Below are 12228 nucleotides of genomic sequence, written 5' to 3'. Positions count from 1 at the left end.
ATTTTTTCCAGGAATTCGCAACCTGTTTGGTGCTGCTTCACATACGTGCATTGATCGTTGTTGTTTTTTGTTTGTTTCGTTGTTTTCATCGGTTCCATCGGTCGGTCGGTATGCTCGTGTTCTCGCGTATGTTTCTCTTTCATTCGGTAGAATGCAACGAGTTACGAGACTTGGGTTGATCAGGTCGGTCAGTTGGTTTCGCTTAGAGCTGGAGAGAAATGGGCGATCACAGCAGGCTATGGGATATAGTACGTACCATGAAAAAATGCGAAAATATGTGCGTCACTTTCAAAAGCGTTCCCTCCGTGAATCAATCGTTTTTTTTTTGCGCAGAATTGTAATTTAGTATATTGATATGTTTTTTTCTGGACGCGGTGCTACGCCCTTTGAAAGTCATAATTGCAAGAAAAAGAATTCGGTAATCCAACATCACACATCAGTACCTTCAGGTATATCACGCGCACACTAGGCTAGCGCCAGGGGCCCCGATGTTTTGTGGGGCCTGCACAGAGGGTAACATCATACTAATTACTATTTACAGCTACTGGCCACAACAAAAAATACGAAAAAAAGGCTATTCATATATGCTACAGGAAATGCACATTTTAAACATGTTGCACACAAGCGCAGTGCTCTTGTCCAATTGATACAAATTAGTTAAAATTCAAGGCATTCCATATCATAAAAAAACTTTAGTCACGTCACACTCAATCTCTTATTGTGCGTATACAAGTCCAAAACAAAACAAAGAATGACTGACGTTTAAACTAGTCGTACCAGACATATTTATAGATTCGAGATAATTTGATGTTTTGCCTTGAAAGCGTTTTTGAGAACTATAAAATCATCAAAACGGAAAAAAAATTATAGCCAGGCATTAGAATGGATAAGGCACATTTTTCATTCTCTCGTTTTTTACGACTGTTTTTCCTAGATAAGTCTAGTGTGGTAACAAACCATCGTTTTAAATACACGACAGTGTACCCGTCGAAGTTTTATAGTGATACAGATAAATACCCATATTGTTCTTTGTTTCTGTTTCCTTTATTGTGCTACATTTACTAATTTCTAGCGAAATATTTTTCCCGACCAGTTTGTCCTAGAAGCGATTCTTCAAAATGGCGCTCAGACTAATGACCATCCTGATTGTAACATGAATTACGGGAATACTTGACGCCTGCCGTTAGAATTTGTCATCACCAATCCAAAATATACCCTAAAAATTCGACTGGGCCATGGACGGTGTTCTTCCTGTTCAAAGAAAATCCAAAAATTAACATTTTAAGCCTTCTCGGGACCTGATGACATGCCATTTGGCCATTACATGGCGGACTGTGCGTTGTGATTGGTAGCCTCAAGCAGGTGAACACGATAGCTTGCGATAGTCGTTTCGTTTCAAAGTATCGCGTCCATGTCCCAGCCCACGATGTTGAGATAGATGGCGTGGTTTGCAAGACGAGTTTTACTTGCGAGGATCTGTTTGGGGCGGGATTGGCCGATTTAAAAAAAAAGATGGGTAACGTCTGCGACATAACCGGAGAGATGTAGAATACATAAGGAGCCCGTACTTCGAATGGATAAAAAGTGATTTGAGCGAGAAATATTTCAAATTATTCTTTATAAAAATGATGGACCGTTTTTTTGGAGTTGTTGTCGTCGGCACCTATGTAGAGGAGATGCACTGGCTTCGATTCTCGTTGGATGATTCGGACTTCGGAAAGTATTCACCGACTAGGAGGTTTTTGTTCCAATTGGCCCTAGTTAGTAGCATGTAGCTGCACAAACTAATTCGTGGAGACGAATCATAATAACCATCTTCTTCCCCGGTGTTGATATACAGTCTCCGAACATGTGACAAAATTGATTGACTTGGAACCGACTGAAAGCACAATTCTTTTTGTTCAAGATTTGCGGCTCGGTGCATGACTTCGAGCTTCGGTAAGTTGAGTTAAAATCGATTTTTCCATGTGTGTATGCTACCTTCAATCCATCGGAAATGAAAATGATGGCCTCTGCTAGTAGCACATTACGACACAAACTGGTTCATCCATCAGCCGTGTATAGCTCACAAATATTTTCTTCTCGGTATTGTACAGCCCGTTCGTCCGTTCGTCCCAAGCAGATAAATACGAATGATAATAGAAGCTGAGCCTACATTTTTTTCACAATTTCCGAGTAGTTTTCGAAAGTTTTTTCAAATACTCCAAATTTTAGCACTACATTGCTGAACATATTTTCGACAAAATGGCCATCAAATTGTTCTGTTGACTATAAATGAAGTTAGTAATATTCAAAAACAATCCCACAGCCGATATTTTGAAACGGGACCCCTATATTGAAAGCAAAAATGTATTTTACATTAAAATCCTTTGCTTCAGCCAATAAAATAAAATAAATCGAATTCAAGTAACGTGAAGCCAGACTCGCTTAAGCTTCGTTGAGTCAGTTATGCCTAGCAACGTCATGATGAGAAGGTCGCGTCTAATTGTCTGTTTGTTTGGAATGCGCGTCATGAATTGTCACAGCTAATCATACGGTCAACTATTGTCTCGGTTCTGCAATTATAGGGAGAAACAGGAGGCAGAAAAAATACTGAAAAGTGTATTTACTATGAGGAGAGTCGTCATACCTTAACGTCACGTCATTATCGAGCATAAACTCAAGCGCTCCCCTAAAGATCGCAAAAAGCACTCTTTTGCAGAAATGTTGGAAAATGTTTCGTCTCCCGTTCTTTTTAAAAATTCTTATGCCCTGTTGCAAACTAACGAGCCTGATTTTGATGATCCACAAAAGAGAACATCTTATATTTTTGCGTCTTCCCTCTGGACAATAACCGGACCATGGTGGGGTACCCACCTATTAGACATGATTAAGTTATATCAAACAAAGATACTATCGATAGTTACTACTATCGCATCGCTGATGACATACATTTCAACAAACTGGAAAGAGTTTCATATTGCCCTAGGTTGCATGCAGTCGTCCTATAAGATCGTCTAAAAGTGCTGGCGGGTGTTCTTCCACTAAACATCGATGTTGGGATCTCTCATATTAACTGCTCATGTCATATCTTGAACTCATTAGTAATTCAACATTTCGAAAGCCTTGTCGACCTTAATTCTCGGACTCGATTCATGTTCTTACGTAGCAGAGAACATAAATCCTGCTTCGTATAATTTCAATCGTGTTCACTTCCTTAATACTTCTGATTTTGTTGTATTCATTGACACATCTACGATTTTGTTGTATTCATCGATAAATCTACGAACGAAGAAAGCTCGCTGATCACAAGTAAAAGCAAATATTTTTTTTAAAATTAATAAAGAGAAATTGACCCCAACAAATTGTTCTACACCGATGAATCAAATCTCGATTAGTCCATTAACTTCGGTGGAAAATATACATCGCAGAATTAGCTACTATTCGGTATAGCATTGGGATCATTGACGGACAAAGCGTCAGACTATTACTTCATCATAACTGACAGCCTAAGCTCTCTGGTGAAGCCTGCAAAGTGCGTCTCGTATTTCCCGTGGAAACTTGGAGTTTGTGACTACTTTATCTGAACAATCTTAGGGATCATCCATAAATGACGTAGCATTATATGGGGGAGGGGGGAGTTTTGTATTTTGTGATGATGTGTGACGACTGGGGGGGTAGGGGGTCATGTCATGCTACGTAGCTTTTTTAAAGGGGAATAGAATAGAATTTTTAAAAAATTTACGGGGAAAAGGGGGGGGGGGCAGAGTTACCGTCAAGCTACGTAATTACCAGGGGGGTATTTAGAGGTTTGTGACGAAATGCTACGATGGGGGAGGGGGGTGTTAAAAATCACTCAAAAAATGCTACGTCATTTATGGATCATCCCTTACAGGATTACCTCGGTTAGGTCCCCTCGCATTGCTCCATCCCCTGCAACCAGGTGACGGACACTTTAGCTAAGGTGGCTTTAGAAGGACCAATTCGATTCCAAGAATACTCCTGTATTTCTCATCAAAGGACACTCAAAAGTTATCAAATCTGGATCACTGGAAAACTGGGACAATGGCTACATTCTATTATCACGAATGAATCAACAAAGCTTTGGATCAGGGAATTGGATGTTGTTCGGGATTTCAATCGCGTGATGTTGCGGCTTAAGCATCACACGTTGAATGCGCATCTTCGGCTGTGACGGCAATCACGACATCGAACACGTTGTCTGGTCATACGCAGAGTATTGTGACGCAAGGTATCAGTAAAAGGATTTGCCCCGGGAACGAATAGGACCATTCAACGCTCCCGTTCGGGATGTCCTGGCAAGCCGTGATATTCCTTCTCAAAGGTACTCTCTTCTGCTTGTACCGAATGCCATTGATGACAGTCGTATCAGCCAACCAGCACGAGTTCTACACTATGAACATCATGCGCATAACTCGGTGTGGTGCCTATCCGCAACAGAGCCTTACTACGAAATCGTCGGAATATCCAAAAAGATGAAATCTGACCCCTTTTCAATGGTTTCCCTGTGAGTTCGATGAGAACCGGCCCGGCCTGAGTTTATGTTGTTCTTGTCAGTCTGAGAATGTAATTAATTTAATCGATTCAATAGTCTTGCTTTTATAAAAATACCAAGTCAAAATATTTCTAATTGATGTTTGGTTGAAAAAATGAATTGCGCAAGCAGCATGTTTTTTTTTAAAATTAACTTTAATTGTATTGAGCACCGAGAGGCTACCATTTTACCAGGAATCATTTTTTAAATAAAACAAAATAAATACGCAACATCCAACAAAGAAAGTTCTTGCACTACAGGTAGCAGCATTTTTTGCTTACTTTTTCAATAGTTCCAAGATGTTCATATTTGGGAATAACGAGTCAAATAATTATATTAATGGCCGAGCTTACGGTTTATAGCAACATTTCGTGCACGGGAGTAAATCTACTCAGGATGTAGTTGAATCTTACTTAATCCACTTACTGGACACATATTTTGGAATTCAAGCCGTTGGAATATGTATAGCAATTGCCAACGGAATGTCGAATTCAAAACCGATACTAGGCATATTTCAACTTGCCGAACATTGACTACTGGAAGAAACGGAAAATAATAAATCAATTGTTTGGGCCCAATCTTGTTCCGAAACCAATGAATTTGCGACCGCCCTCGCCCGTGAAATAAAATTTTATATGGCAATGGATAGGCTTATCGATGCAACTCTTTCTATTATTTGTGAGGCATTAAGACATCTTTCTGAATCAAAGTTGCATCATATTTAACCTACAACAATCGAACTGTCTAGCTATACGAATTTCACATCTGGCAATCGGTGGTACTGCTACTTAACTACAAGAGCTTTTAATTCACACTTCAAATAGTGCAATTATGAAGCACATCCAGCGATACCCGTTATCTCTAACTGCAGATGCACGAACAATCTCAGTAGGCCATCGCACTTGGCGTAAATTATCACCATGGAGAAGGTAAAACACAAAACGGTCCGCAAGACACGTGGGATTTAAAATTGCTTCCTTCCTCTAAACAGAACCAACGCCAGGAATCAATTTCGCTAAACCTATCGGAGGAAAACAAAAGACATTCATACGATGAGGCCCTGCGAGAGGCCGGCTTCGGCAAAGCACAGATAGCCATGATGTTCCTGTGCGGATTTGCACTGATGTCCTCTGCTAATGAATCCATGGGAATGGGTCTCATACTACCGGCTAGTCAATGCGATCTAGATCTTGATATGACCCGTAAAGGTATAGTCGGTGGAGCTGTATTTATTGGTATGTGAGTGCTGAACTATATTAACGTGACTGTAACTATGGTTACCCAACAGGAGTCTTAATATCCACCTACTATTGGGGTTACCAGACGGACATCCGAGGGCGACAAACTGTTCTGAAGATAACGCTTCTGGGGGCCACCTGTTGTTCTTTTCTGGCAAGCTTCGTGAATCATTTCTACCTACTGGTAGTGCTGCGATTTCTAGTTGGACTATTCATCTCCGCACCCGGCTCCGCGGCGATTGTTTATCTAGGTGAATTCTGTCCGACCAACCGTCGGGGACAAATGATCACCTATGCGTGTGCAATAGCAGGATTTGGATTCGCCTACGTCGCTGGTAAGAACCAATTCCAATAGTGGTCGAATTTAACTGTTGACTGTTGCTGGTTTGTATGTACGCAGTGGTTGCCTCGTGGATCTTATCCTACGATTGGTCGTTTACCATCATCGAATCGTTCGCGATCCGCCCCTGGCGACTCCTGTTTCTAATCAACAGTCTTCCCGGTTTCATAACGGGACTGGTTTTCTGGTGCTATCCTGAAAGTCCTAGATTTCTGCTGGCCCAAGGTCGACACAAGGAAGCACTGAGCGTGCTCCGTTGGCTTCATCGACAAAACAGGACGGATTCGTTTACTGTGCGGGAACTGCAGATGGAAGCCTATCAGCGAACTCCGAACAATGAACCTGACCAGGAAAGCGACTGGTTTAGTCAAGCACGAACACAAATCTCACCACTGATGAAACAGCCTAACTCAATCAACATTTCAGTGTGTTGCTTTCAAACGGCTACTGTTTATGTTGCGTTAGTTTTCAAAAACAAACTCACGACGAATACGTTCTACTAATCGCTTGTTCCTTTTTCCAGATACGGCGGCCTTGGGCTATGGTTTCCTCAAATCATGAATCTCGTATTTTCCACAGAATCTACCAATGAAAGGCCAATTTGCGAAGTTATGCAATCCAACTCAACCAGTTTCAAAAGTATCGAATCTTCCAAGACCATTGAATGTGTAGACAGGCTACAGCCGGAAACGTTCATTTACACCTTCGCGCTGGGAGCAATGTGCGGCGGCTATACTCTGCTAAACTCCGTCTTTCTCACCCGGTATTCGGAGAAAACTTTAATCTACGTCAATTTGATCGCAGCAGGCTGTGCCGGTATAGCGCTCCAGTATGTAACCAACAACTACATCGTAGCTATCTTATTTTGCGTAGAAATAAATGTAGCAGCCGTGTGCATCATTCTCGTCCGTTCGATGCAGGTGTCACTATTCCCGACTCAGGTCAAAGCTACGGTCGTGTCACTGACGGCTCTAGTCGGACGCATCATTTCCAACATAGTGACCGGAGTACTAATCCTTCAACAATGCACATACACACTGTACTTCATAGCCGGTCTGCTGTTCGCCAGTGCAGGGTTGAACGCTCTGCTGCAACAGTGAGCGTCGGGTAGCCGCGTTGTCCGGCGGTTGTTTTAGCACACAATAAACGAAAAGGCGAAAGTGAATCATTTTAAGTCGAATTAAACCTACTTTCGATCCGTGAGACCGGCCAATATGGGTTTGGTTTGAGCTGGTTTGGCACAGGAGACATGCGGGATAAATACCTTGCCGATATATATGATGGGGAAAACTCTAACCAGCTTCCGGCAATCCGAAATGGTGTATTAATTTAAATTTCGCTTTTCAATTAGCTCTATTCGGGCGGAGGCGTGCTCGTTCCTCGTTCGACGCGGCTGATTGATCAGACGGGTTAAATTGGAATCGTTCAAAGATGATTTTCCAAATTTCAACGAAATCAAGACCAGTCTCGGCTAGACGAGGGATCAAATTAATTTCCGATAAGTTTCGGTCGATTGGTGAAATTTGTGCTGACTAAAGGGAGATTCAGACGGTACAATGTAGGTTAGTAGGATGTTGGATCAAGAAGCCGATTAAACGGTAGTCGGAGTATGAGAGTAAAAATTCCGAGAAGAGCCTCGCCGAAACGAATAACCGGGCAACTAATCGAATTACGAACGGCCTCAATTCGAAGAAGCAGGTAGCTGGGTAAAATCAATACAGTGCCAAAGTCACGTGCGTTCTATTTTTACAATATTCAACCCTAAATTCCAATCATTTTTATTACATTTACCCTATAGTAAAACTATTACGGAAACTTCTTTCAGACGTTAATCGTTTCCTCATAACCCGCATTCACCCCTTTTCGTTTCACAGCATTATATTTGTGTCGCTAATCCAGGGGTGAAAATTGTAACATTTTTCTACTCGAATCATCCCTGCTCCGACAATGAGAATCACAGCAGTATAGAGGGGTGAGAGATATCACTTAAACATCTGCCTACTGCGTTTGCCATTATTTCATATTGTGCTGTCAAGTGTGAGTTTGCGGTTGCTTAATACTTCTACTTCCGATTCAATAACCTGTTTTCTAGCATTTTGTTAGAATCTACGGAGTCTTTCACTGTTTAGTTTAACATGTAAATGAGTGGATCGCTTCACCGAACCACGTCAGAAAACCATAAACAAATCGTAGCCGTTCAGTATAACACTGATAAGCCGGAAAGTTGTATGCCATTACATGAGAAATTATTCGCCTGTTGTTGCCATTACGTTAATCTTAGAATTCAACCTCAAAGCTCACGTTTTCGTCCAGTCATGAAGCGTGAGTTTAATTGCTCCATCATTTTGTCTATTTGGGCGAAACCACTCTTAAACTTCCTTCTTCCCATAGTTGCAAGTTCATCGTGATCTTAATCGTTTGCTCTAATAAAAAGCAGTTCGCGGCTGATAAGCTATGGAGCGATAAGCAATCGGCACTAACATTCTGCATATCAGTATCATCTTGATTCACCGAGAAGGCAAATTAGTTCAGTACGTTTGGTGGTTCCGGATGAAGATATCCATTCTAGTCAGATCAGTATTCTATCAATAATCCCCTCCGCGAGCATGGTATTTACTGTCGAGAAGATTCCGTCGCCGGAACAATGGAAGCGGTCACATTCCTTCGAAGAAGCTCTGGAACTAGTTGGATTTGGCCGCGCTCAGGTACTTCTGGTGATACTATCCGGATGCTCCATTATGGCATCGATCAACGAAGCAATGGGTTTGAGTATCATTTTACCAGCCAGTCGCTGTGATTTATTGCTGGATCCTGGCGAAAGTGGCATGGTCGGTGGTGCCATCTTCCTAGGTGAGTTAAACACAGTGCTGTAAGTTCAGGTACTTTCTAGAGAATAAACGGATGATCTTTCAAACGTTTAGGTATTATGACATCTTCCTATTTCTGGGGCTACCAATCAGACACCCGCGGTCGCTTGATTGTTATCAAATGTGGACTGATAGCGGCCTCGATATGCTCGGTGGCTTCGAGCTTTGCCAATGACTTCGCATCGCTAATGGCACTGCGGTTCATCACGGGTGTGTTCATTTCTGCGCCAGCGGCAACCGTCTACGCCTACCTGGGCGAGTTCTGTACACCCGCAAGGCGAACGCAGATGATATCCTGCGCTAGTATTATGGCAGCGCTGGGTGTAGTGTATGTTGCTTGTGAGTCAGCAGATTATCAATGCCACCAGAAGCACGTTGACCTTGTTGTTTATTACAGTGATTGGTTGGTGGATGTTGTCCTATGATTGGAGTTTTACAATATCGGCGTCGATGGAATACAGACCCTGGCGATTGTTGTTCATCCTATACACTCTACCGGGATTCCTGGCGGCAATAGCCTACATTTTCTGTCCGGAGAGTCCAAAATTTCAACTATCAAAAGGCCGTCACGTGGAAGCTCTTGACATTCTCAAACGACTGTACTGTATAAATCACAAAGTAAAAGACGCTGAAGAATACAAAGTGATATCACTGCTTCCAGAAACTAATGCAAATCACGAACAGTCAAAGGGTAGAATTATTGACATCCTTAAATCGATGAGGGATCAAACCGTTCCACTCTTCAAACCGCCATTACTAAAATACTTTTTCGTCTGCTGCATGCATAGTATCACTGCGTTTGCCATGTAAGTTTAGATTCACGTAGGATGAATTAAATTGTAACACATTCCTTTTTCAGCTACGGTGGTCTTGGTCTGTGGTTTCCTCAAATCATGAACCAAGTGACATCGGGAAGTTCACCGGACGGAGAGCTCATCTGTTCGATTCTTGAGGTGAACAAAACAGCGGAAACATCACAGCCTACCGTTTGCGATGATCACGTGCAGCAGGAAACGTTCATTTACACTATCATACTAGGGTGCTTCGGTGCCTGCTGCAGCCTGTTCATATCACTTGCTTTGGGTAAAGTAAGTGGAAAAGCAATGCTGGTATTCAACACAGTTCTGGCAGGAGTGGCCGGAATCCTGCTGCAATTCTTTTCCAATAGCTATCTGGTGGCGATCCTGTTCTGCGTGGAGATTATGTTCGCTGGAATCTGCGTGATGCTGGTGAATGCTGCAGCTGTATCACTCTTTCCAACCCATGTCAGAGGCATGGCGGTTTCCTTAGTCAACATGATCGGACGGCTAAGCTGTTTTGTAGCGAGTTCCGTTATCGGGATATTCATGGCGCAGAATTGTGCGCTAACGTTTTACGTATTATCCGGGGTGTTATTCGTTAGCGGAGGGTTGACGTTTTTACTTCCTAGAAGCTGAAACGGATTTTACAAGCTATTTTAGTAAATTATCGATTTTCGGAAATATTTTAAAAGTTCGCTTTTTTCAATGTCAATAAATCACATTTTTCGAACAATGTTCGAAAGTGTTTCTTTTCGGAAATATTTAAGAAGTTCGCTTTTTATCAAATGAAGACCAAAACAACTTACCCACGGAAATAGACGATCTATGCGTTATGTTCGCGAATTATAGTCCATTTGTACCATACAATTGCATACAAGCTTCCTTTTCCATTTCTAGCGAGGAACGATGCCACTATTGGAGCCCATTCACTGCCCATGAATCAGTGTATTAGGCCTGTCTTTCTTTGCCTTTGCTACGTTTAATTTTCATACCAACCACCACAATTTCTTCACGGGCCTCAGACCATCGTCGTCGGTTGCGGAGAGCGGGTTGTGCAGATATATTGCTGCCCATTTATAACCGAGCTTTTTATTCTGGCCTCCACGTTGTTACCGAACGGAATACATACTTTGCTTGCTTGTTTTGTCGGTGTAGTTAGTTTTTGTTGACGCCTGATTGGTTTTACGAGTGCCTTTATTCGTCGTATCTCATCGCGGCGTCTTTTCCGATGAGAATATCGATCATAGCCCAAGGTAAATATTAGCTTATATGATGGTGGGTGTTGATGAACTCGCTGCCGGAAAAATCTGGACAGAATTTCCTAAAAAACATTTAAAAGAGAAAATTTGAGTACATGCTTTGTTAGTTTGATGCTTGATGGTTAAGTTTTTGTAACAAAAATGTACAATGAATAATCGTTATTAGTGAAAATATTTTTCTACGATGCTTGTTACAGAAAACTCTCCAACTCGGACGAGTTAGTTTCATAACAAAAATAAACGGCGCCGAAATGAAAGGGAAATTGCTCCTTCAGCGTCGCGCCACTCGAAACAATGCCACAAATCTAACCGAAATGTGCGAGAACCGGCCTCTTCAGCAGCAGGCCATGAGCGCGTGGGCTGCGCTAGCCAGCAGAGTGCTTGACATTTGGCTGCGTCTTTCGCGCACCAAATTGGGTCGAACGGAGCTGTCGATGATGTCGACAAACCATTAATGCAAAATCATGCTTTGACACTCGCCTTTTGGACTAATCCGGCGAGGACCCTCGAGATCAAACCAGCTGCAGTCAGCCAGAACTGTTGGCGGTGGTCGTCCGGGCTTGACGGCGAAGGTGTTTGTCTAACACTTGAGATTGTTGTTTTTTCTTCTCGTTCGGAAAGTTGAAGCCAATTACCCGGGTCCGGCAGTTGAATCATTATGGGGCTATACCTACCGAAAAAAGCACATTGTTTTAATGGGCGATAGTCAAAACTCTCGCTTCCATTCGACAGGCACTCGTGATGTTTGTTGGCTGTTTGTGTACAACGCCGTCGTATTTGTCGAAAACCGACGCCGCTGCGTTTGATCGTTGACTGTTTGATAAGTTTGTTGCGACAATAATCGGAAAAAAATGTTACACACCAGGTTGACTTTGATGATTTTCCACCAGAAGACCAATCGCGAAAGCTTGGAATGCAAACGAAGGGTCACTGAACTGCGCATGAACCGTTCTAATTCTGTCACGACGCGAACAAAAGCGAAACCAAATAAATTACTCCAAGATGCACAATACTGTGCATTGGCTATGGTCCACACCCTACAGAATCGCTTTTAATAGCTCAGTCTCAAGCTAACCAACCACAAACGCCGAAAAAGGTCAAAGATCACAGGCGAGCGCTGGATGATCATAAATCTCTAATTAGTGATAGATATCGAAGGGGTCAGCGAATGATGGCGAAACGATTTCACA

At 42.4% G+C, this 12228-nt stretch overlaps 2 protein-coding genes across 2 annotated transcripts; both read left to right on the top strand.

Moving 5' to 3' along the window:
- The first annotated feature begins 5429 nt into the window (after positions 1-5429).
- LOC131676276 (synaptic vesicle glycoprotein 2C-like) lies at positions 5430-7277 on the top strand. The gene is made up of 5 exons (XM_058955394.1): positions 5430-5463; positions 5526-5769; positions 5823-6107; positions 6173-6572; positions 6636-7277. Exons 1-5 carry the CDS (start codon positions 5455-5457, stop codon positions 7210-7212), a joined length of 1515 nt encoding a protein of 504 aa, XP_058811377.1. The 5' UTR covers positions 5430-5454; the 3' UTR covers positions 7213-7277.
- Positions 7278-8300: 1023 nt separating this feature from the next.
- Positions 8301-10493, top strand: LOC131676275 (synaptic vesicle glycoprotein 2B-like). The gene is made up of 4 exons (XM_058955392.1): positions 8301-8962; positions 9034-9318; positions 9377-9785; positions 9839-10493. Exons 1-4 carry the CDS (start codon positions 8719-8721, stop codon positions 10413-10415), a joined length of 1515 nt encoding a protein of 504 aa, XP_058811375.1. The 5' UTR covers positions 8301-8718; the 3' UTR covers positions 10416-10493.
- Positions 10494-12228: the final 1735 nt, after the last annotated feature.

Source organism: Topomyia yanbarensis, chromosome 1, assembly GCF_030247195.1.
Source record: "Topomyia yanbarensis strain Yona2022 chromosome 1, ASM3024719v1, whole genome shotgun sequence".
Classification (NCBI taxonomy): Eukaryota; Metazoa; Arthropoda; class Insecta; order Diptera; family Culicidae; genus Topomyia; species Topomyia yanbarensis.
The sequence above is the reverse complement of the archived record's forward strand: the minus strand, read 5'-3'. Positions and strand labels throughout refer to the sequence as shown.

Bases quoted from the DNA above. Each gene is read 5' to 3' on its own strand.
- LOC131676276 (XM_058955394.1), top strand. The intron at 6,108-6,172 runs GTAAGAACCAAT...GTATGTACGCAG, and splicing joins TGGATTCGCCTACGTCGCTG to TGGTTGCCTCGTGGATCTTA. The intron at 6,573-6,635 runs GTTAGTTTTCAA...TCCTTTTTCCAG, and splicing joins ACGGCTACTGTTTATGTTGC to ATACGGCGGCCTTGGGCTAT.
- LOC131676275 (XM_058955392.1), top strand. From the start codon at position 8,719: ATGGTATTTACTGTCGAGAAGATTCCGTCGCCGGAACAATGGAAGCGG. The intron at 9,319-9,376 runs GTGAGTCAGCAG...TGTTTATTACAG, and splicing joins GGGTGTAGTGTATGTTGCTT to TGATTGGTTGGTGGATGTTG. The intron at 9,786-9,838 runs GTAAGTTTAGAT...TTCCTTTTTCAG, and splicing joins AGTATCACTGCGTTTGCCAT to CTACGGTGGTCTTGGTCTGT.